Source organism: Lepidochelys kempii, chromosome 2, assembly GCF_965140265.1.
Source record: "Lepidochelys kempii isolate rLepKem1 chromosome 2, rLepKem1.hap2, whole genome shotgun sequence".
NCBI classification, from domain to species: domain Eukaryota; kingdom Metazoa; phylum Chordata; order Testudines; family Cheloniidae; genus Lepidochelys; species Lepidochelys kempii.
In genome coordinates this window covers 91,228,995-91,255,291 of record NC_133257.1, presented here as the reverse complement: position 1 = coordinate 91,255,291, position 26,297 = coordinate 91,228,995, and the positions used below count along the sequence as shown (strand labels likewise).

Here is a 26,297-nt window from a genome sequence, read left to right as displayed (position 1 = left end):
TATAAACACGTTTTCTTAACTAGTCTGTGATAAACCTGTGTATAATTAATACAATCATCTGAAATAGAATTGGTAGCTGCAGCCTGGGTCAGCAGAGGGAGAGTTTTGAGAATTGCGGCGTACCAGGTACAGTTACAGAGGGCTACAAGATGACACGACTTTCACAGGCTACCAAAGCATCTTGTGCAGCAGTAGCAGGGGGCTGATGTGCCAGACTAGTGAACATAACTATAGGCTACCAAAATTACAATAAAGAATGTGTAAGTAATAAAGGCAGATTTTCCAGGAAATGTAACAGAGCAGAGCAATCAATCAATAAAAAATACAGACCATAAAATTGGAAAGAAAAGTGTAACAAAGATAGCGAGATGAAACAAACTTCTTCACTCTTTGAATCATAAAATGTTCAAGGTTTCTCTTTCTAATTTGCTTCAGAACAGTATTTAAAATGTGAAGTAAAATGACTACTTCAGTCTTACTCGCCTGTTGCCACTGACAGTGGCACAGTGCAATGCCTTAGGAATATTTTGACTAGAAAAACTTTCACTTGAGCGGGCTGACATTTTAAATATCCACATAAAGGATTGGATTCCTCCATTTTCTTTTAGACTGAATAATGGAAAGAATAGATATGTGAAAATTATCTGCCATAAACTCAAGGTGAGATTCAGTGCAGTGCTTCCAGGGGGAGGGGAGGTTTAGGCTCATATTAGCACCCTTGAAATCCTGGGTAGCTCCAGGTATAACTGGCCCTGGGAACCTTTCTAAATTAAGGAAGCAACTCAGGCCTGCCAGGAATCTCAGCACCACCATCTGCTCTGCTCCCACCCCAAAACACTCCTGCCCTAGTCCTGCCCCAGGCACACCCATTACATCAAGACTTGTCAGATGGACCTCAGAAGGCAGCCTTAAAATGGTCTTCAGATGTGGCTAAACAGGGGGAATCCTCCTCTGGCCAGAGAGGGGACATTTAGGCCCCCTTCATGCTGTTCTGGCTCTTTTATAAATGGGCCAAAGCTGGGATGAGAATCTCACACTTCAGGCACCTGACTGGGGTGCTGAAGCTGATGTATGGGTCACATGGCAGAGGGGACTGAAACATTATGTAAGAGTAAAATCTGTGCTTCGCTGGGGGAACAAATATTTGATATAGGGTCTCTTCAATCTAGCAGAGATCTTACATGGTCATATGGCTGGGAGTTGAAGCTAGACAAATTCAGACTGGAAATAAGGGGTAAATTTTTAACTGTCAGGGTGATTAACCATTGGAATAATTTACCAGCAGGATTTCTCAACTCTAGGGTGTGACTCAAAATTGGGTAGCCAGAATATTTCAAAGGGTCATTGAGCTGGCTGGTCTCATTGCAACCTGGTGCACAAGGTCGCAATGCTTGCAGTGGGGACCTGAGCCCAGCCAACTCCACAGGACAGGAGCCAAGAAGGAGAGGATGGTGTCATGTTATCTGGTAAGTACCAGCCCCCGATGTACCCACTGCCCCACAGCCTGGCAACATCTCCTCTATCCTACCACCCACCCTGGCCCCCAGCTTTCCAGATTTTCTTCCCCAGCCCCTCTAATTTACCCATAGCACCACAAATTCCCCCTTTAAACTTGGCCTACCCTGGGCTGTGTGTTTTCCGAGAGCTACTGGACTACCACCCCTCCCCCATACACCTCTGCCCCATACCCTTCCCCCAGCCTCCTGCTACCCCCAATTCCTTCCCCAGCTCCACAAGACCCTCTAATGTCCTCCTCCTCACTATACCCTAAGTCCCCTGATCTCTTCACTTCACCTCTAGGCCCCAAATCCCCCATTACTCTCTGCCATCCATGGGGAGGGACTGCGTGTTTTTGGGCATGGTCTAGGCTCACCACCCTTTCCATCAGTTGCAAGTGGGGCATACTCCCAGCTGTTCACATCTGGCCAGAGCATCTGGAATCTTACCTCCAAGCCCTGCCCAATGGACCCCTCAAGGGGGGATGGGGGCATCAGGTCGGGGAGTGACTCAGGGGGTCAGGCCATCAAGGTTTACAAATGGTCCATGAGCCCCAAAATGTTGAGAACCACTGGACTAATGATCATAGTGATCCCCTCTGGCCTTGGAATTTATGAATCTCTCTCACCAGCTGAACATCCTGAAGGACGACCCATCACTCTCACAGATCTTGGGAGACAGGCCAGTCCTTGCTGACAGACAGCCCACCAACCTGAAGCAAATACTCACCAGCAACCACACACCATACAACAGAACCACTAACCCAGGAACCTATCCTTGCAACAAAGCCCGTTGCCAACTGTGTCCACATATCTATTCAGGAGACACCATCATAGGGCCTAATCACATCAGCCACACTATCAGAGGCTCGTTCACCTGCACATCTACCAATGTGATATATGCCATCATGTGCCAGCAATGCCCCTCTGCCATGTACATTGACCAAACTGGACAATCTCTATGTAAAAGAATAAATGGACACAAATCAGATGTCAAGAATTATAACATTCAAAAACCTGTGGGAGAACACTTCAATCTCTTTGGTCACTCGATTACAGACCTAAAAGTGGCAATTCTTCAACAAAAAAACTTCAAAAACAGGCTCCAACGAGAGACTGCTGAATTGGAATTAATTTGCAAACTGGATACAATTAATTTAGGCTTGAATAAAGACTGGGAGTGGATGGGTCATTACATAAAGTAAAACTATTTCCCCATGTTCATTCCCACCCCCCCAACCCCCTCCCCGTTCCTTAGACGTTCTTGTCAACTGCTGGAAATGGCCCACCTCGATTATCACTATAAAAGGTTCTCTCCCACCCCCCCGCTCTCCTGCTGATAATAGCTCACCTTACCTGATCACTCTCGTTACAGTGTGTATGGTAACACCCATTGTTTCATGTTCTCTGTGTTTATAAATCTCCCCACTGTATTTTCCACTGAATGCATCCGATGAAGTGAGCTGTAGCTCATGAAAGCTTATGCTCAAATAAATTGGTTAGTCTCTAAGGTGGCACAAGTCCTCCTTTTCTTTTTGCAGATATAGACTAACACGGCTGCTACTCTGAAAACTAAGGAAACAGAAGAACTGCATGAGGGGCCTACCCGCCTGACACAGGGGCTGGACCTTAACACTCACTAGAAGTGATTCAGGAGAGAGAATGTTTAGGTGTTGTTTTATCCCCAGATCTGTAACTCTTGTGTGCTTTGAGAGTAAAAGTTACTGTGTATTTTGAAACACCTGTGCAAGCCTGTGTTCCTCACTTTACCTGCCAGGTGTCCCCAAAGAGTTAAACTATAATCCAGAGTGCCCCTGGAGGGGACTTTGGTGGGGAAGCATGCATATTTGACTGGGGAACCCAGAGAACTGGTTTCAGGGGCCTAGGGCAGCTGGACTGTGGGTCCCACATCCCAAGGAAAGGGGCCCAGATGGGAGGTCTGCACCTGGGAGGTAGGTGCCTTGGAGGCCCAGAGTTAGAAATGAGTCACCTGCTGCTGCCCAGACCCAGCTGGCTTGGAAGCATGTGGGATCCAAAGGTTTGGTCCTATTACAACAGACTGTTGACTGTCCACTAGGTGGATTCGGACAAGTCTATAACTAGGGCCCTATCAAATTCACGGTCCATTTTGGTCAATTTTTGGTCACAGGATTTTAAAAACCGTAAATTTAATTATTTCAGTTTTTAAATCTGAACCTTCACAGTATTGTAATCGTGGGGTCCTGACCCAAAAAGGAGTTGTGGGGAGATCACGAGGTTATTGTAGGGGGGTTTGCGGTACTGCTGCCCTTACTTCTGCACGGCTGCTGCTGCGCTACTAGGGCTGCCTTCAGAGCTGGGCAGCTGGAGAGCGGCGGCTGCTGGCCGGGAGCCCAGCTCTGAAGGCAGAGCCACCACCAGCAGCAGCGCAGAAGGATGGATGGCCTGGTATGGTACTGCCACCCTTATTTCTGCGCTGCTGCCTGCACAGCTGGGTCCTGAGTCAGCAGCTGCCAACTCTGAAGGCAGCAGTGCAGAAGTAAAGGATATGGTGGGGAGCTGCCATCAGAGTTAGGCGCCTGGCCAACAGCTACCGCTCTCTGGCTGCCAAGCTCTGAAATCAGCACAAAAGTAAGTGTGGCAATACCACAACCCCCCTAAAATAACCTTGTGACCCCCGCCCTGAAACTCCCTTTTGGGTCAGGATCCCCAATTTGAGAAATGCTGGTCTCCCCCTGTGAAATCTGTATAGAATAGGGTAAAAGCACACAAAAGACCAGATTTCACGGGTGTGAATTTGGTAGGGCCCTATCTATAACAAACCTGTTGCTAAGCGTACGAGTTGACCCCAGTAACGGATTTTGAACTCCAAACAGGCCACGCAGCCAGCACAGAGACGTGAATGAAATCTGCCATGCAACAAGAATAAGCTTTTATAGATAAATAAATCCACCAAAAAAAATCATGTAAATTAGAAGTGGAAGTGGTCCATATTACTGTGGCCATGTGCACAATGGAGAACAAAAGGAAAGAGGAAGGCAGTCTGGGTCCACAGTAGACTAAGTACCAGACTGGGTTTCAGGAGACTATTCCTGGCTCTTCCATTGACTCACGATGCGTCACTTGGCATCTTTGTGCCTTAGTTTCACCATTTATAAAATGGGGCTAAGAATGCTTCACTTTTTTTCAGTGCTGTGAAATGTATGGCTGAAAAAAGCTATGAAAGAGCTAAGCATTTTTTCCCACCCTCTTTTTGTAAAATGTGACCATATTGTCAAGTGTATTTGATGAGAGTAACCTCCATGATACCACTAGATACAGGTTTTTAAAATTACTCACTAAAAACTCATCCCGGATAAAGAACTTGGCTCTTGTGACTTTGGGATCTTCTCCAGCATCTGGCGTTGCTGTTTAATTAAAAATAAATTATATCAGATAAATGAAAAAAATGAGAGTTATTTTGCATATTTTATAAGAGATGGAATAAATAAGAGAGAGTCCTTTGCTAGAGGAATTAAAAAACAATATACCTACAATACACTCACAATTGGTTCTTCCAAAATGAAAGAATATTTTAAACTAGTATTTCTCAAACTGGGATCCAGGCCCCAAGGGCACTCCAGTTGGTCCATGGGCCCTGCTGATCAACTCCTTCCCCCACCCTCCCAGCGCCTCCCGCACACCAGGGAACAGCTGTTCTGTGGCATGCAGGAGGTGCTGGGAGGGAGGGGGAGAAGCAGGGACAGGGTGCACTTGGGGAAGGGAGCAGAAAGAGGTATGGAAGAGGAGGGGCAGGGGTGGAGCGGGGATGGGACCTTGGGGGAAGAGGTGGAGTGGGGCAGGGCCTGGGACTAAGCGGGGGGTTTAGGGGCCTGCAAATTTTTTTAAATCAAAGTGGGGGTCTCAGGTTGCTAAAGTTTGAGAACCACTGTTTTAAACCATCTTAAATAAACAAACTTCTATTTCTCAGCTTTTTATGGGCAACAGCTCCTTGGTTAAATTGGGAACATTGCTTACAGCAGTAACATTGGTCATACAAACCACTGGAACTGATTGTAGAATCTGCAAATGCTTACTCACATTGATCACTTTATTCACATGGATCAGCGTTTGGGTTTAACTGGGTACCATATGCTGATTTGAAAAACGCCTCTTAAGTGTGTAACACCATGAAGCTACTACATACAGTACTTTGGCTTTACAAATAATAAGATTTTACCTTTAGAAGTAAATTTGTTCTCTTTTTTAAAAACAATGTAAATATTTTTCACACGAGGAGCTATTTATAATTAGAAACTATTTCAATATCAAATACATTTTTTTAACAACCCCTAGCAATTAGTAACAGGAAAACACTGAAATGTGAAAATAGCAATTCAGTAGTTAAACATTCTGTTGCTTTCATATCTGTTGACAAAGTTTTGATGTTGAAGACCATTTATTATATAAGTCAGGCCCTACTTGAATTGCAGACTGATTGTCAAATAATTGTGGCCGAGATGTGGACAAGACATGGAAAATGATAGAAAAGTAATAATGGACCTTAATTAATTGTGGTAATTTGGAAAACCCAGATAAGACCTATCTGTTTAAGAAAAAAGTGGTAGAACAATATAAACACTTAAGTATTATGTTATGCCTGCTAATTTTTTTGATAACCAGACATTTTGCTACAACTGTATTAGAGACATTAATGTGTGTGGCTGACAGCAGGAGCCTGCCCTCCCGCCCTCGGGGATGACAACCAGAGCTCCGCTGCCTGGGGCTGACAGTCAGAGCCCTGCCACTGTCAGCATGGATAAATGGAGTTCTACTGTGCTAATGGGGGAAAAAGTGTGTGTTGCAAATCTCAAACTGTATGCAACACTGTGAACTGTGCAAAGTAAGCTAATTAAAATAAAAACTGCAGTGGAAGCTTAATATTGTGGGATCTGCAATTTCCGCAATATAGCAAATTAAGTAGTTCATAAGGTGTTTTTTCATCCCCAAGTTAACAGGGTACTTAAGCACATGCTTAACTATGCATGGGAGGAGTCTCCACTGACTCAATGGAACTACTTATGTGCTTAAGTATCTTGCTGAATTGGGGCCATATTGGTCAAATTTTTAATGTTCTTGTTCAGTACAGGAAATTCCATCCTCCAGATCATGTCAACTCTATTTGTTTTGGGTACAGAATTCATTTTATCCTGAAATAAGCAATGAAGTGAAGAAACAAGCTTGGTATGATTTGCTTCATTCCATCCTACCATAATTTTGTACCTAACTAAGATACCTGATCAGATGCTTACAAATAAAATAGGGCAGAGACCTTTCCCAAGTTAAGTTTTCCCTTTGTGTACGTATATGCATGTGTCCTATCTTTTCACAGTGGTGTATCATCATTTTGATTGAAAGAATCTGCGGCTTTGTAGTACTTGTGAGAACAAGGATCATGCCTGCTATTTTAATCCCAACAGTTACGAAATCTTACCATCATCAGGTACAGTGTAACGCACATATTCAGGAAAGTAATCTTCAATTTTTGATTTCCCTGCCAAGACCTTTTCAGCTAGCATATCCTGTTTATTCAAGAACAAAATGATAGAAATGGTCCGTAACCACCTGTGAAGAATAAACTAGATGTTGATGCCAACTCTAACATATCCATTGGACAATCATTTCATAAAGGAAATCTTTAATGGCCTATTCCTATTTTGTGTGGTCTGTGAGGCTCTTTTCATCAAGTTTAATAGAAAAACAACCAAGCAAAACGAATATTTCAGTTATCTTGAATTCACATCCATACTGGTTAATATATTAATAGCATTTAAAACATATTAGATGCTTATGAAGGTGTGGGGGAAATTGCTGTTAACCTTGCTGTTGAACCTGACCCCATCCCACTCTGTGACAAGATCTATGCACTATATGCAGCATAGGCAAGAGCAGTAATGCAAGAGGCCTATAGGCCAGCATCCTGTAAGACTTCGCTTAAGCTAAGAGCATTTGCCTATGCTGGGCCGTGGTATTTTGACCCAGATAACGAACTAGGCCAACCTCTAGCCTAGCTCAAGGCCCTAGCTGTTCATTATATGCAACGCCCACCCCCAGTTATGAAACTGTTTACTTTGGCTCCTTATAAGGCTTTATTAACAATGCCTGAGTGATAAAAAAAAATTAAGGAAATGTATCATTTGACCTGAATGTAAAAAAACTATATAAGACTGGTATTATAGGGGCAGGACAGAGAGAGAGGAAGGTGGCACCTGCATGTGGCCATCTCTGTGTCCTTCTCCCTGCATGCTTGTATTAAAATAAAAGGACCTCAGACTGTTTGAACCAAACAGATGGTGTGACTCGTTTTCCACAACAAAGGGAACAAGTTTAAAATATAGATTTTATAGATTAACCCTCTGCTACCAAATCACTAACCCTAGGCACCAGAGTGTTAACATTTTCTAAAAATGTCACAGTAAAGCAATAGAGAAATATTCTACTAAAGCAATAGAGAAATATTGGAGGTTATTTATCCATCTTGTACATTTTTCATACAAATTGCTGTATCTGAACTGACCAACTGATCATCCAAACCAGACTCCTACTTCTGACAGTGGCCTATATGGTACCTGATGAGTCAGGAGAAGTAAACCCCATTCTGCCACAATAATGCACGAGACTATTATTGTGACACACACCACTCGGATTTGTGCTAAAAATTCTTCCTGACCTAGTCTGACAATTTCCTCACACCCGGGAGCATAAAGATAGATAGATCAAGTCTTGTAATTTCTCATGATCTTACGTTGCATTTCATTTTTACTTATCAATTAGAAACCTATTCAGATTGCTGGCTAGATACTAGATACCATGTCTATCATTTGCAGAGACTGCAACACTAGTGTAATCTAAAAGAATGTTACAATTAGATTAGATACAGAAACTGTGGTAGCTGTTAAAATATCTAATTATACACTTATCATACAATACAACCTTATAACTTCACATCTTGGTAAATGGCAAACTCCAAATTTCATATACTACTCTCCCTCCAGATTTTGGAGTTGCCTGAAATGATGCCCTGCAAGATTCTGTGGCTGTATTAGGGATGGGAACAAGAAATGTGACATCATGCTGTCAGCTGGACCTATCATGAAGCCCCATGTCATGCACTAACCCTGACCCAAACAGTGGCTAAAGTTCTTAAACAGGGCTACTTGCTTATAACTGGGTGCAGTCCCACTGGACTTGTTTTCAGGAGACGACTCTTAGAAGAGCCGCTGCCTGTATGCTCTTGTGGTATTGAGACTGGTGCCGTGAACGTGCATGAAGTTGGTTGCTGCTACTGCTACCATACTGCTGTGATGAAAGGACATCCTCAGTGTATCTGCTCCCACCTGAGGGGGAGATGGAGCTGAAATATGAGAACATCCTGATCTTCCCCACTCAAACATAGCGATGGCAGAACTGGGTTTCACTCACTTCCTTAGCTTAACACTACAGGAATACAGAAGTGGTGGCTGCTGACCTTTCCAAAGCCCTTCTCACTCCCTGCCTGAATCTGTAAGTTCTGGTGGACCATCTGGCCTGTCGGCTTCTTGTTCAATTTTATGATCCTATTAGAATACTGAGAAACTGATGTAGCCTTGTCTGTGCAGCAGCAACGTACTGTAAGTGCAACAGCCCCGTGCCAGAGCCATAGATGGTGTTGCGGAGGGGTTAGTGCAGTTGGTGGTGCTTCAAGATTGGTTACCAGGGAACATTCTGGTCCTGTCTTGACATTTTCTAAACAAAAAAAAATCTAAATACTTAGCAATGGGGGCTTCTCATTAGTGAGTTATCACTGTATGCACTTAAGTACATATTCATTGGCAACTTAAAGTGGCAAAGTGCTTCTCAATCAGTAAGGAAAGGTATTTTATTTGAAATTTCTGTAAGTTGCTACAGAGATGTTAATAATAACACATAGAAAAAGTACTTGACTGAGCCTTTTAAATTATTAGCTAATGTTTAAGTAATTAATGCTTGACCAATGAATAGAAAAATGTAAGTGCTAAATACTAATTTTGTTGTTATTGACTACATTAATGCTCCAGAAAGAGATTTATTTTTACCTATTGTTCCAGATGCTTTTGAAGAGATCCAGGGATTCCCGTAGTCTGTTTGTGTTATTGTCTTCCCTTATTACCATGTTGTAGCTGCTACAGGCCACAACAAAGATTATAGCAGTGACATCTTGGTGGAACACACAGAAGAAAAAATAAAGAGAACAGAATGTTTCATTTACCCCAAACAAGCTCAACATTGTAATATTTTAATGCAGCCACACAAGGGCGCCACACAACTCCGTCTGCAGTGTGTACTCTAATTTATGTTGGAAGAAATTATATGTGATGTTGGGTTCCTTTATTAATGTCACATGGTGATGTGCAGTTTTAATCTATGTTCAGATGAGACTGTTTCGCTTTAAACACCTCATTTGGTGAGAGAAACTTAAGAGGAGAAGAGGTAGTGAACTGCTAAAATAATACAAAATACACAGATGGTTTTTTGAAAAAAGGGACCAGCTTATTTAAATTTAGTGTAAAACAAAATTTAAAGAACAGTACAGAAACTCTCCCAGCAGAGAATAGATTCAAGATTAAAATGTGGTGCAGACTTACCATTAAAACATTGGATCCATTTTCTTCTTTCGTCTCTCTGGCCACCTACATCAAACATGCTGTTAAAAAGCCATAGGGTGTTATATCATTTGTGTGCACTAGGAAAATCACACGAAGCATGCAGGGTTAGGGTTCAGTCTGACAGACCCAAGGGCAATAGCAAAGAAATACGGCCTGAAGGGGAAGAGAGCTCCTGAAATTGTGTTACCCTGTCATGCAGATGTAACAATTCCATCTCCCCTGCCCTGTTGGGAGAATTCCACTGAATTTCTACAGAAACACACTTTTCTCTGCAGGACAAATAGATTTTTAAGCCTTTGAAACTATATGTGGATGAGGTTTTGTGAGAGACCCTTTTATAGGTTTGGCGTCAAAATGTTTGCACCTACCATGCTCTAACAGGCACAAGTTTCAGAATATTTCCAAAACTCGGTGGAGATGTTACAATTCAGAGGCACAATACTGATAAAATATTTTGGTGAAAAATAATAACTACAAGCAGTCTGATGATGCGTATGAAAAAAAATTGTGTGTGTTTTAATAGGGAAACAATATTAACCAGTGGTGGGCAACCTGCGGCCCGTGGGGCACATGCGGCCCATCAGGGTAATCTGATTGCCGGCCACGAGACATTTTGCTGACGTTGATCATCTGGAGGCACGGCCCCCCGCAGCTCCCAGTGGCCGCGGTTTGCCATTCCCGGCCAATGGGAGCTGCAGGAAGCGGATGCCACCACATCGCCTGCTGCTTCTCGCAGCTCCCACTGACTGGCAACAGCAAATCGTGGCCACTGGGAGCTGCGGGGGGCTGTGCCTCCGGACTATCAAAGTCAGCAAAATGTCTCGTGGCCAGCAATCAGATTATCCTGATGGGCCGCAGGTTGCCCACCACTGATATAAAACCTCAAAATCCATAGATTACAGCTGTTCAGAACAAGAACAAACTTATTTCTTTGGGCCCAATTCTTCAAACCCTTACTGATGCAAATATTCCCAATGAAGTCTGCATCAACTCCAAAGAAAGTAAAGAAAGTACTGTGCAAATTGACAAGGTTACATAAACATGAAATGAAATAATAAGCAACATCCACCACAGATACACCCTAAGATAGAGAGATACTAGGGGACACTACTACAGTTTTAAGCTCTCTTTTCCGTTTGAGTAAAAGCCAATTACATTACGTCCTATAAAGACAAAGAAGTTGGAAGACCTACAATAGCTATAATATAAAAGGTGTGAGATAGGGACATCTGAATCAAGTGGTTCAAAATAAGTACAATAACCATAAATTGTTGCTAATACACTTACTGAAAATTTACTTTATCTACTTGAAATCTTGTTTCAAAAATCCCTGATGTCAAAACTCTGCATCTTAATAGATCCTGGAAATAAGAAAATAGACACAGATGAATGACATTTTTACCCCCTTATTTTGATTTGAAAAGCATGGAATACTCCTTTTAATTAAAATAAACAACACGGATTTTCATCTAAGTAAAATCTGTCTTGTTTATAAGCATTTACCTGCAAATTCACATCATCAGTATGCAAATAAAATAACATAACTAGATCTGCCCACAATCTTGATTTTGTAGAAGCAGGGGGATGTTGGATGTTTTCGTCCACTAAACACGTACTGAAGTCTGTTACTGATGATTGTATAAAGTTGCACATGTGAAATGGATAATGAATTTTAAATTATATAAAAATAAGTTTAAAATGTTAGGTTGCAAAGTCAAGCACTCACAAGTTAGGGAATGCCAGATTTACAGATGCTTATGCAACCTTAATTCTGCCCCCTTATGCCCTGAATGAGATGAGTCCTAGGGAAAAATAGTATGTGATAATGTGATTAAAGATTGTATCATAATTAACAAAGGAGCAGAATTAAGGTTATATGCACAGCTGCAAACCTGGCATTTCCTATCTTTTGAGTACTACTTAACTTTAAAACATAAATAATATTCTTAACATAGTTTTTAACATAATTTCCTAGGGTTTTTTTTTTTTTAAAGGAAAAATACTTTAAAATTCTACTGTGTGCAAGAGAAGTTAACTCACCTTGCGCAGTAACTGAAGTTCTTCGAGATGTGAGTCCCTATGGGTGTTTCACTTCAGGTAACGGTGTGTTCCGGCACTGTTGATCGGAGATTTTTGGTAGCAGTGCCTGGTGAGGCCGCATGTGTGCAGCAGCTGTCTTGCGGCCGTTGGAGTCTTGGTCAGCGTGCGCACGGCCTGCACCCCTTGGTTCCTTCTCTACCGTAGAGTCCTCGTAGTGCCCTCCGAAGTGGAGGGGAGAGGGGTGGGGTAGTGGAGTACCCCCAGGGACCCACATCTCAAAGAACCTCAGTTACTGCACAAGGTGAGTAACCTTCTCTTCTTCGAGTGTTGTCCCTGTGGGTGCTCCACTTCAGGTGAATGTAGAGCAGTACCCATTATGGTCGGGGGGACTTTGGAGTTATGTGCATTGTAGTAGTAGAGAGGACTGTGAGGCCTAGTATGGCATTTGCCCTAGAGTCTTGAGTGATGGCATAGTGGTTAGCAAAGGTATGCTCTGATGCCCATGTGGTGGTTTTGCAAATTTCCACAATGGGTACATTGTCTAGGGATACCATAAATGTTGCCATGGCCCTAATAGAATGGGATCTAATCCCAGTAGGGAGTTGTATGTTGTGTGTTTGATAACACAGGCAGATGCAATTGGATATCCAGTTGGAAAGGCATTGTTTGGATAAAGCAGTACCTTCGGATCATTCTGTTGTTGAAATGAACAGTCTTGGGGATTTATGAAAAGGTTTTGTTCTGTTTAAGTAGAAGGTTATAGCCCTCCTAACATCCACGGTGTGCAATGAAGCCTCTTGTGAGGTTTTGTGTGGTTTAGGGTAGAATGTAGGGAGATGAATAGGTTGGTTGATATGGAAGGTAGATGCTACTTTGGGGAGGAATTTTGGATGGGGTCGAAGTGTGACCTTATCTAGCGGATGTGATGGCCACTAAGAATGCCACCTTCATTGACATGTGTTGTAAGGAGCAGGTGACAAGTGGCTCAAATGTGGGTATCATGAGTCCCTTGAGGACTGGATTCAGATCCCATGTGGATGTGGGAGAGTGTACTTTGGGGTAAAGGTTCAGGAGCCCAACTAAGAAGCGTTTCATGATTAGATGTATAAATGTCAAGAACCCATCAATTTTGTCATGGAAGGCGTTAACTGCCTCGAGATGGACTCTGATAGAGCTTAGGGATAGGCCTGAGTTCTTGAGCTCTAGAAAATAGTCTAGCACAATGGGTAAGGGCATAGTGCAGGGAGTGAGGCGTTTGTCAAGTCTCCATGTGGAAAAGCGTTTCCATTTTTGTAGGTAGGTCTTGTGCGTGGATTCATGTCTGCTGTTCAGTAACACGTGTTTGACTTGTTCTGAACAGGTTAACTCGTGTAAGTGGAACCATGCAGCAGCCACACCTTCAGATGGAGCCTCTCCGGTTGCGCATGGATGATGTGGCCATTGGCCTGTGACAGGAGGTCTGGTCTCATCGGGAGGATCCGTGGAGGACAAACTGACATGCAGAAGCTAAGGGTACCAGGTCTGTCTAGGCCACGCTGGAGCAATCATGATGATCCTGGCCTTTTTGTCCCTAATTTTGCGTAGGACTCTGTGTATCAGAGGTATGGGGGGGAATGCGTACATAACTGTATTGGCCCAACTGAGTCGGAAAGCATCCCCCAGAGATCAGGAACTGAGTCCCACCATGGAACAGAACAGTGGGTATTTGTGGTTTTGTGCTGTGGTGAATAGGCCGTCAGAGGGGAATCCCCATTGGTAGAAGAACTGCTGTAAGACCATATGGTTCAATTCCCACTCGTGCTCCTGAGAAAAGTGTCTGCTTAATGTGCTGGACGTGGTATTTTGACATCCCGGGAGGTAGGAAGCTGAGATGTCGATGTGGTGCCTCATGGCCTCAGTGCAGAGGGAATGAGAACGAGTCTCCCCTTGTCTGTTGATGTAAAACACGCACACTACATTATCTGTCATCGCTCTTATTGATTCATTTCTTATTAGAGGCAAGAAATGAAGGCAGGCTTTCTCACCGCTCTGAGTTCCAGTAAGTTTATGTGTAGGCATGTCTCTGGTGGTGACCACCTGCCTTGTGTGGTGATCCTGTTGTGCCCCCCAGACCAGGAGGGAGGCATCTGTTGTGATCATGATTGACGGTGGTGTTTGTTGGAAGGGAATACCCGCACACAGGTTTTCTGGTTTGGTCCACCGCTGTAGGGATTCTACGACCTTGGGAGGTGGTGTAACAAGCTTTTTCAGGCTATATTTGGTGGATCTGTACACTGAACTCAGCCAGCCTTGGAGAAACTGCATATGTAGTCTGGCATGCTTTACCATGAATGTGGTGGCGGCCATGTGTCCTAATAGTTGTAAGCAGGTCCTTGCCTCAATTTGCAGGCATATGGAGACGTTGTCTACCAGATGTTTTATAGCCAGATATCTAGTATGGGGTGAAAAGCTCTGGCTTGAACTGAGTCAAGGTGTGCCCGGATGAAGTCTAACTGCTGTGTGGGTACTAATGTTGACTTCTGCACATTCAGTTGAAGTCCCAGTTTTTGGAAGAGATGGATGGTGAGTTGCGTGCTTGTTTCTGTCTCTGTGAACATGCATCCTTTGAGGAGACAATCGTCCAGGTATGGGAAAAATATGATCCCTTGTTTGCATTGATATGCCGCAACTACTGCAAGGGTTTTGGAGAAGACTCTCAATGTGGTGGACAGTCTGAATGGGAGCACTCTGTATTGCAAATGATTGTGTCCCACCATGAATTGGAGGTATCGTCTGTGAGCTGGGTGTATAGTGATGTGAAAGTATGCGTCTTGTCGGTTGAGGGCTGAAAACCAGTCCCCTTGCTCCAGCGCTGGGATTATTGTGCCTAAGGTGACCATCTTGGATTTTTGGGAGCATGCAAATTTGTTGAGTTTTCTGAGGTCTAGTATCGGGCGCCATCCCCCACTTTTCTTCTGGGTCAGGAAGTAGTGTGAAAAAAACCCTTCCCACTGTATTGTGTCAGTACTGGTTCCACGGCACCCAGCTGGAGATGATCTACCTCCAGCCTTAGAAACTGCTCATGAGACGGGTCCCTGAAGAGGGACAGGGAGGCAGGAGGGTAGTGGAGCAAGAAGTAAAGGGGATGGAATTGCACTATTTCTAAGACCCAGCGGTCTTGAGCGATGTGCTCCCATGCCTGGTAAAAATGTCGCAGGCAGTGGCCAAATGGGCAGATAGGCACTGGTGTCATGGGGAGGTCATTCAAACCCGCGACCAAACCTTCAAAACTGCGGTTTGTTTCCAGTGGGTTGAGCTGCTGATTGCTGTGGTTGTGCCTGCCGGCACCAAGGTGGTCTGTTCCTTTGTTTACCCACGTCATATGGTCTGGGTGGGGGCAGGTATATGGATGAATTGGTAGGGCTGGTATCTCTTCCTCTTCTGAGGCAGAGTGTATATGCCGAGCGTGCGTAAGGTCGCATGTGAGTCCTTCATAGTGTGGAGAACTTCATCTGTTTTGGCAGAGAATAGTTGTCCTTGTCAAAAGGTAGATCCTTTATCTTCAATTGCAGTTCCCTGGTACATCCAAGGACGAGAACCAGGAAGCTCTACACATGACGATAGCCATGGCAGTGGTACGGGTGGCTTTATTGGCCATGTCCAGGGCTGCTTGTAAGACAGTTCTCGAGACCAGCTGTCCTTCAACAAGTATGGTCTTGAGTTGTGCCTTCTTGTCCTCAGGGAGGTCAGTGGTAAATTCGAAGAGTTTGGCATAATTATTGTGATCATATTTTGCCAGGAGAGTGCTGTAATTGGCAATACGAAATTGCAAGGTGGAAGAGGTGTATACCTTTAGGGCCCAAAAGGTCCAGCGTTTGTGGTCTTTATCCTGTGGTGTTGACCTGTGTTGTGTTTGTTTGTCCCTATAATTTGCAGCTTCCACCACAAGAGAATTTGGTTGCAGGTAGGAAAAAAGAAAATCCATGCCTTTTGCAGACACATAATATTTCCTGTCTGCCCTTTTGCACGTCGGGGGAGAGTGGGGAGGAAAGCAGTGGCTGGTGTCTGCCATACTGTCTCCGCCGTCTCTAGAATCGCCTCATTTATGGGGATGGCGATATTTGCAGTAGAGGACGGCTGTAGTATCTTCAGCAACTTGTGCTGGTTCTCCTGGACCTCCTCTAGGGGAATGTCCTGGCTAATGCCTATTCTTTTAAACAATTCCTGGAATTGCTTGAAATTGTCTGCCAGCGTTGGAGGAGGCGGCAGATGGCCTCGTCGGGGGGAAGAGGAGGAGTTATATGCGGGCACGTCCTTGGTACCTGTTTCCTCCTGTAGTTCTTTGGTCGTCTCTTCTGAGGCCACCAATGTTGTAGATAGCAGAGATGTCAGTGGAGAGCATAATTCTCCTCTTGGTGGTGAAGAGGTTTGTGTGTAGTGGGCCTTGTATGCTGTCCATGGGTCCCACAGAGGCCACTGCCTGGGAAAACCCATGGGAGGGCACATCCAAGACTGTCCATACCATGGGTAAGGTGGTTGCCTGTGATAGTCCTTTGGTTTTAGTGAGCCCCCAGTTCCCCTTCTATGAAGTATGGGGGAGTGGTGTGGGGAGAAGACTCCTTTGTCCTGCTCCTCATTTGCGCTGTTGCTGAACATCGATGGTGCCGTGGGAGATGTGGGTTGAGTAATAATTGGTGAGCGGTCGGTGCCAAGGAGAGGAGATTGTGACATGGATGCCACAGTAATGTCCTTTTGGGTTAAGAATTGCTGAGGTGCCAATGGTTATGGTGGACTTTTGGTCATCCTTGTCAGATCTTGGTTGGAGCAACTGCTCCATAAGAATCATCTTAAGATGGAGATCCCAGTCACAACAGGTTCTTGCCTTGAGGTTGTTCCAATGAATGCACTTAGACGGTATGTGTGCTTCACCAAGGCACCTCATGCACTGAGAGTGCCTGTCGGACATTGTCATTGCTTCATGACAGGAGCCACATCTCTTGAAGCCAGGGGAGCCTGGCATTTCTAAGGAAAGTTTTTGTGTCCCTGAGGGAGACACGAACAAGGGGGAGAACTGAAATGAGTTTTTTAATTTTTTTTTTTTTTTTTTGCTGCTAACAACTATCTAACTAACTATACTAGAACTGGGAATATCTAACAGGTATTTCTATCTATTTAACTATATGAAGAGGAGAAGATGTCGCACAGTTCCGAGCTCCATCTTCAGCTGAGGACAGTTGAGAAGGAACTGAGGGGCGCGGGTCACATGCGCGCTGCCTGAGACTCCAACGACCGTGATACATCTGCTGTGCATGTGCGGCCCAACCAGGCACTGTTACCAAAAATCTTCAATCAACGGCACTGGGATGCACCATAACCTGAAGTGAGAAACCCCAGGGACAGCACTCGAAGAACAACTGTACAACCTTATCCTTATCATCAGGGTTTGAACCCTGAACCTTCCAATACTGCAGCCCAGACTGCTATGACTTGAGCTACAAAACTAAATACAGTAGCTGGCAGCAGAAGATGGCGGTTTTCTCAGAGGTGGGAAGAAGCCTGGTCTACCTCTCTCTCCTTCTCTTCTTCCTGCCTAGGAGTCGGGAGAACTCCTGTCCCATGTGCTGCCCTAGGAAGATGGCATGAGTTGCTGTGGCCAGGGACTGGTTGGAGCAAGCCTGGCCCAGCTCTCTCACTCCCCATCACCTTATGAGTTAAGAGAGCTTCAAGCCCACTTGTACTTCTACAAGCTGGAGAGGGGAGGGAAATGGGCGACTGGGGCTGTGTACTGAGTCTGGAGAGGGGAGCCCAACCTGGTCTCTTTCTCTCCCCTCCAACAGCCACCACTACAGGTGCTCTGAGTAGTTATCAGTAAGGCTATGTTTTAGTCATGGGTATTTTTAGTAAAAGTCATGGACAGCCACGGGCAGTAAACAAAAAAATTCACAGCCTGTGACCCGTCAGTGACTTTTACTATATACCCCTAACTAACCTGCTCGGGGGGGGGGGGGGGGCAGTCTGGGGGCACCATGGATGCTGGGGGAGGTGTCCAGGCAGCAGCATGTGGCCTGGGACCCCGATGGTGCTGGGGGTGTGGGGGTGTTGGTGGGGCTGACAGGGGTTCCCTAACCGGCTCCGCATGTCCCTGCAGCTGCTAGGTGGCGGAGGGGCCAGAATGCTCCACGTGCTGCTCCCACCACAAACACCAGTTGCGCCGCTCCCATTGGCCATGAACTGCAGGGGGTGCGGCCTACGGGCATGGGCAGCATGCGGACCCAGCCCCCGGCCCTTCCTCTACCTAAGAGCTTCAGGGCTATGCCAGTGGGAGCTCTGGAGCCCTCCCCCCCGCACCCGCCAACCCCTCAAGGCAGCCCCTGAGCCAACACCGGCCACTGCAGAAGTCACAGAGGTCACGGAATCCATGTCTTCTGTGACCTCCGTGACAGACTCGCAGCCCTAGTTACCAGACACTTCCCAGTAGAGCAGCTGCCAACATTTTCCTGAGGAATGCAAGTAATAGAAGAGAAATGATGATTTTTATAAATTATCTCTCAGAAAAACCTGAGTGAAATTTCAGGGGATAAAGACACTTGTCTTGCCCAAAGAAAGCCTTTCTCCCTTCCAAATATCAAAGGCCTTCCGCAAACAATGGAGGTGTGAGAACCGCTCAAATAAAAAAAAACCCCGGAACATAACTTTCTACTTTATATACTAGCAAGCATTAGGCAACCTAAACATAGGAGTCCCTACCAACTCCAGCTATAATAAAGGCATCAAGAATGACAGCATAGTGTGCAGAAAGGCTCTAGAGGAACGAATGGGCCTAAGGAGATGGTGAAACCAAAGAGTGAGGCTCCCTCTTTGCCTATTTCTTCCCAGTTGCACGAGGAAGCTTGAGGCAGAAGTCAGGTCATGATTCTAGGAATGAGTCTTTAAGTCTTATGAAGGCTAACCTGCTCTGAAACCACCTTCCAGCTGCAAAGTCATCATCTTCTCAGATAGGTTTAGTAACCTGTTGTTTGCATATTCCATTTCTAATTTGTATTCATTCTGCTGTATGACTTTTGCCTTGTGAATATTGTTTACAAACACTATAGTTATAATTAAGGCTCTGTTTATGTCACGGAGGTCATGGAAGTCACAGAATCCGTGATTTCCAGAGACCTCCCCTGACATTCTCTGCTTCAGCCCCAGGGGCTGCGGGACTCTGGAACTAGTAGCCAACGGGGCCCTGGCAGGGTTCCAGTGACAGGTTACAGACTCCTGAGGGGGCCTCCTCAGGGTTTCAGCAACGGGAAACAGCCTCGTGCAGAGGGGAGGGGGGAACCTCAGGTGAGTGGCTGGGGGTGTCCCGTTTTCTTTTGGGGAAATATTGCCACCCTGCAGCTTCCAGCTGCTGCGGGCCGAGGGGGAACCCCACAGCTCCCAATCACCACGGTGGCAGGGGAAACCATGGAGCCGCAGCAGCAAAGCCACAGACAGGTCACGGCTTCCATGAATTTTTATTTATTGCCTGTGACCTGTCCGTGACTTTTACTAAAAATAACCATGACAAAAATCTTAGCCTTAGTTATAATTCCTTTGCACTGCCGCATATCTCTTGGAGCATTTGGATAATCTTGTGGTTAAGGCCCTTAACCACAGGAGACCTGGATTCCATTCCTCGCTCTGCCATAGACTTCCTGTGTGACCTTTGGTAAGTCCATTAATCTCTCTGTGCCTCAGTTACCCAACTGTAAAATGAGACAATACTTTCTATCTCCCTTCCTATGCCTATTTAAGCTGCGAGCTTTCCAAAGCAGGACACTCTTTTACTATGTGTATGTAAGACCTATCTCAATGGGGCCCCTCCTATCAGTTGGGACCTGTAGGTGCTACAATAATACGAATAATAAAACTATATAAATACTTTAGCTTACATCATTGGAGGGCTGAATGGACATAGCATCAAGGCATAGGCAAGAGGAGTATGTGATTGACAGGCAAATTTTTGGTACCCGTGCCAGAAGGCCTCTGGGTGCCATAACAAAATATAATGAAACAATTTAAAAATATGAGCGGCCTGCCTAACATAACTTTCAGTAGCTATAGGGAAGGAAGGTCACTCTGAAGACTGATCCTGAAATATAAAGTTTTAAAATTTAAATGCACATACACATATTCTTTAACCCCAAATTCCAAGTGAATAAGCAACAAATTTGTTCTAGTTTCCCAGTGGTATAAATGATATAATAAATCCATATGATGCATCTGTGTCCCAACATGAAACTAGAGTCCAACCTATAGTCCCACAAACAAAGCTTAAATAAAAGTTAGAAGGCATTACCTATGGGACACAGGTGTTGGTTGGAGGCAAAGGGGAAGAAAAATAGAAATCCTTCCCCTTCTAGCATGTTTATGGCGTAGTGGATCTGCAGTGCAAAGTCATTAGATATGCTTCCACCAGAGTTGCTTCCTCCTACACTCTAGTGTAGGTAGCTACCACAGAGCTCTGGTTCTGCCACATGCAGAAGGCAGAGTCCCCAGTGCGTCACCGCTCTCCTGTTTGCCACCACCACAGTAGAAATTAAATATTTCTTTTACATATGGAGACCTGCCCAGGAAAGCCCGGGATTTCTCAGTTAGTGCCGAATGCTGTGGTTTGGGGGAGACAGAATGGGAAGTAGGGAGGAAGAACAGATGGATCATAGGAGTCAACAACAGAACTGATTGTATTAATCTAGTTGGTTCCACTGAAAGGACTCTCTGAACATATTTTGAAATGGAATATTTCACTATCTCCTTAGAGAGCTGGCTGAAGTACTGCACTGGATTCAAGAATTATGTGGTTTGCCATATTTCTATGAAACATCAAAATCAGCTGTGATGAAAGTAATGTTTACATAAAGAATTCACGTAAAATGTGGTTCTAGTCTCTCCCAGCAAAGGAAATTATATTACAACAGAAATTACTAACTTTCAAGAATATGTACCCTAGTTCACACACTACCTCTTCAGTTTCACTCACCTGGTCTGTGGGTGTATAGTCAACCATACTGACGCTGTCAATTCTTTCCAAAAAGCTAGAATAAAACACACACAGAAAAAACACACTTAGAAAATCGTGAACTCTACAATCTCTGTTACCTTTTCAATTTTAGATTGCAGCACTTATAAAAAGATGGGTTCAAGGTTAAGGCCTAACAATTTACTTACTTTGATCAAGTATATATTTTCTGTCTGCAACACACCATTTACCCAGTCTGTGTTGCAATATTATGCTTTATACTTACCATCAGGCAATACCCACAAACAAGGCAAATGGGATCAAAATAAATATGAATTTCGTAAAACTGCATTACATTAAAATGTTGGTTTAAATCCACACTTCCTCATATGAGATAATGCATCTATGCCACAAGAACATTGTCAACTTGTTCAAACCTAAAATTTAGGATTTGGTTAAAAAAATGGGGAGAAGAGTTTGTTTTGTTTTATAAACAAAACCTATTTAAAATAATATTAATTTTAATAATCTACTGTAAGGGGTTAGTATAACATAAGTAAGGAAATTAATTTTTTTTAAAGTGCCTGGGATTAATTAAAATGTGGGTCTCTTTCCCAGGTTTTTTGGAATTTTTTGTTTGTTTGTTTACTTGTTTGAGCCTAGATGTCTCATTTTCAGGGATTGCCTGAATGACTTAGAATCTGTTCTGAATTTCTGGATTGTTTTTTGGTGCACATGCTCTCTCAGTGAATCCACCTCAGGGTATAAAGTTATCGTTACCAAGATATCTCCCTGAATTAGGAAGTTTCCCCCCCATTTTTCTCATTTTTAAGGGTCTCATTTTTAAGGGTTTTCTCATTTTTAAGGATATGCCTGTGGAATTTATTTAATTACAGTGGGGAATACGAAAACATGTTGAACTCCTGACTTTCAGAGTGACTCAAACAGATGGCTTCACATACTTTCTGGTTGCAAAAATACCCTTCCAAACCCTATTTGTACAGTACTTTGCCATGAAGACAAATTTAAAGAGAATGAAAGATACAGTGTGTGTATGTGTGTGTGTGTGCCTGTGTGTATAATAAAAAATTACTTGCAGTAATTTTTTTTGTTTTCCACTGCCATAACTGTAGATAACTGAGATATAATCATCAGGGAACTCCATGATCATGAGGTTATTTTTAAATGATATGTACATTAAAAATATCAAATATTTTGGGCAAAAACCCAGCAGTATAGTTTGTGCTTTAGTGAAACTAGCTACAGTGATCTGTACTGAAAAAAATACAGCATTGTACAGTGATCATCATCATCATCTTACTTTATCAAACATCAATCATATCATTAGTATCTAATAAGTCAATATTTGTTACTACTAGAGTTTGGCATAATCTCAGTGTCTTCACAGTATATTAACCTTTTAGTTTAGTACTAGCAAATTTCCCATGGTTTACGTTTTTTATAACTGAACATTTGTACGGTTTTCTCAAATGTAAAAAAAACCCCAAAACAAACACCCAATATTATTTTTGCAGAGAGAAAAATAATTCTTGAATAACCTGCATATAAATTACCTACTTGGTTAATTACCACAATATTAGATTATAGCTTTGACAACCAAATAAATGCACTACTTGTACACGTAATGGATTTCAGAAATGAGGAGATATGGAGCTGACATCATCTTACTAAACACACAGGCTCCCCTTCCATCACAACATTAAATACATTAACTTGATCTCTTTTTCTAAAATTGCTTTCCATAGAACATTAATTTCTACATTCCCCCAAGTACTTCTATTCATTGCCTCTTGTTGGAATTTACATTTTTCAGGTGTACATCATAGAATAGTAAAGATACAAGATGCAAAATTCAGATTTGATATGCTTAAAAGTTGAGAATTCACTCCACCTTATTAATCCTTTTATCAGCAATATCTGAATAATGAAAATGCAATAGAAAACCAGCAAAAGTTGATGATATAATCATTTTTTCCTCTTTGTACAGGTACAACCTACATAATATGTAAAGCTAAGTAAACAGAATGAATTTCTACTGTATTTTTGTATCTACAGAATTGACAAATCCTCTACTTGTGCATATTCTTGACAAACATTCATTCAATATTTTTGTCAAGCCTGCAATAAGTGTTCTACGTAAATCTGCATTGAAATGAAACATGTAGGCTTTCATGTGTGTCATGAAACTATAACACACTGTACACAGTTCAATTAGATTTATAACTTCACAAACCCATTTTTTAATTTATGAGTAATTCTGATTTATAATTGGCATAACAGAGTATTTAGTTTCTTCTGTACACTTAGCACTTTATAACACAATTTTTAACGTATCTTGACATGGAACAATCTGCAATTTTATTTATTTATTTTTAAACTGGGATGCAGAAGGGGGGCAAGATTGACGAAAAGGTCATCAAGCCTCTATAAGTAAACTGGGTTAGTTCATTGTTGACTTAAAGCATGTTAAAATGGACTGGAGAAATAAAAAAAATAATCATCGCCTGACATTATTCTTTCTATCTATTAATATGTCTATCTGTAGTTTTATAAATATCCTTAGTGAGTTTCCTAGGAAACTCAGCTGACAGTTTGACAAGCAATCTCTAAATTTTATATCATGCAAGCTGTGAATACAAAAGTGCAGGTTTCAGACTTGCATAGATAGGAACTATCAATAGGTATTATTCCTTCTAAAAAAGCATGGCAATTTGAGCAACTGTAGCGGCCAGGCAAATATTTTTGAAAAAAGGATTAACAAATACTTAGTAACAGTAGGTAGTCATACATCAAAATCCCTTTCTAACCAGGTGAATTATCAAGGGGAAATATTCAGCCAATTATTCCATATGGATAATCCTACAACAAACAAAATAAAAGGAAATTCATAGTCATAAGAATAAAATAAAAAATGAAAACCATACTACATTTGTGCAAGTGTATTTTGACACTTATTAGAATTGAAAGACTAAGATAAACTGCAAAGAGATGCAATAAACTGCATTCGATTAAGTGAGCTGTAGCTCACGAAAGCTTATGCTCAAATAAATTTATTAGTCTCTAAGGTGCCACAAGTACTCCTTTTCTTTTTGCATTTACTGTGTAACTTTGAGTGATTCACTTGCACTCTACCCACTAATACATCTTCCAGGGTCTTGTCCTAACTTTCCAAACTCCTAGTTTCAAACAGCTGCAATTTAGGACAGGAAATCAACACTGAACCGACCATTTTCTTCGTTCCTCAAAATTACAATGCTCTGAAGTGCAGGAAGAGCAATATTCAATTCTGCATCTTCAACAAGTTTAAAGTCTGTTTTCCTGAGATCTTACAAAACTAGAAATGGGAGTTTTATACCACTGAAAAATAATGTTTCCTCAGATATTCTTTGGTGATAGCTACTGAAAGGGAGAACTAATAATTCCATCGCCTTTGGAATTTCTAGGCCTCCAGATCTTCAGAACTGAATTGCCTCTATTTATTGAGGTCTACAGAGGTAAAGGAGGATCACAAATCTATGATCATTCCAAGTAATGCAGCTGGAGAGCAGTAACTGTTTATACTTTTGATAGGTCAGTGAAGGCTTTGGAGACTCTTTGTTAGGAGAGAGAGGAGAGTCATAACTGTGGGACTCACATTCAGCCCTCTTATGGAGGGCAATTAATCCTGTATACATGCCACAGGCAGACATTTTATGATTAGATTACCTATCTCAATTACCTATAGAACTTGAAACTGAGTTCTCTTGGGTAGCTGCTATGAGAGAAGATTCTGGAGATGGTAAAACTTTATTATAAAATGTCTGCTTGATCACAGTGTGGCTGTCCGTGCCCTTTACACCTGCTACGATCTCAAAGACACAAGATTAGAGTGTGTTTTTTTGGGGAATGCCCTAGTTTCCTTAATCCTACAAGTTCCCACTGATAGGCTTCAAGCAAACATGCACTGCGCTCCACTCCGTTTCCCAATAATCAAAGTGGAGTTTGGTAAAATATTCTATTGACAATGTACTAATCATTTAAAAAACCCCACTTTATGGCGTAATATTTAAATAGATAAGATTTTTTGTTTGTTTTGTGTTTAAGTGTTGCTAATATATAGTTTTAAAATTTTCCTTGTGCTCTTGGAGCATTCTAGTCCATCCTCAATAGGGTTGTGCAGTGGTTTCCCATGCAGTAAAGGGGATCAATAAAACAATGAACAGACTTTCAAATTGGGCAGAGGCAGGAAAACAGCATCTGTTTTTAATCCATTCTGGAGCCTGTAGCACTTACTGTAGCTAAAAAAGAATACAGTTTTACAGTTCCAACTGTTTAAGCAACTACAGAAGAAAATAACTCATAGAGACAGAGAATATTACTAAATTTTGCCTTTATTTATATAATATTTAAAACATAGTTATTGATAATTATACATTCGTGTTTTTACTATGTTGTCTAAGAGTGCTATTGGGAATAAACACGTCTAGTACTTCATTTTTGTACTCTAGAAGTATCAGATATCTATTTTAATACACACACGCACGCACACATGAGAGACTGAGAAGGTGGTTGCAAGTGAGCACAATACCTTAGCAAAGGGAGAGAAAAAAAGGCAAATGTCTTCTGGAAAGCTTTGAATGTATACAATGAATTTTAAGAGCAGATGAGACTGCCTGTAGAGGGCAGCATTTACTAAACCACACGCCCTTCTGTACTCAGGCAGACCCTCACTACAGGAGTTTCATACTGCAACCTCTTCACTGACAGAATATACATACGTTTTAGTTTAACAGCATGAGCTTCCACAGAAAAAAAGTGCAAAATTTAGTGTAAATGAAATTAGATTTTAATACAGAATGCTTGGGTTTAATTTAATAGCCCTTAACTTGTCAGAAGTGCACAATTTAAAACAGTCTGTTATTCTTCTATTGATAGGCAGGTGTAATAGACTCATTCTCTCACCGTGGAAACGATCAAATGGTCATAGCCTGTTGGAAACAGTGGGATCTGTCCAGAGGGTCAGGTAATTCTCTAATCTCATTCATTGATTTAACCCTTTTACTTCAGAGCATCTTGCCAGCTCTCCTCTTGGGGGAATACTTTATTGAAGAGTCTTACAACATGAGTGGAAGATAACAAGGGTAAGACTCCTCCCTA

General features: G+C 42.6%; 1 protein-coding gene across 4 annotated transcripts in view; it reads right to left on the bottom strand.

Moving 5' to 3' along the window:
• The window catches only part of GNAL (G protein subunit alpha L), a 314,144-nt gene that overhangs the window by 4,617 nt on the left and 283,230 nt on the right, over window positions 1-26,297 (bottom strand). For all 4 annotated transcript variants that reach the window (XM_073331612.1, XM_073331614.1, XM_073331613.1 and 1 more), the window contains 6 exons: window positions 21,162-21,216; window positions 11,426-11,499; window positions 10,118-10,176; window positions 9,569-9,689; window positions 6,949-7,079; window positions 4,815-4,882 (listed from right to left, as the gene is read on the bottom strand). In XM_073331612.1, the coding sequence (XP_073187713.1) occupies window positions 4,815-4,882; window positions 6,949-7,079; window positions 9,569-9,689; window positions 10,118-10,176; window positions 11,426-11,499; window positions 21,162-21,216 (508 nt within the window). The remainder of the gene's footprint in view (window positions 1-4,814; window positions 4,883-6,948; window positions 7,080-9,568; window positions 9,690-10,117; window positions 10,177-11,425; window positions 11,500-21,161; window positions 21,217-26,297) is intronic.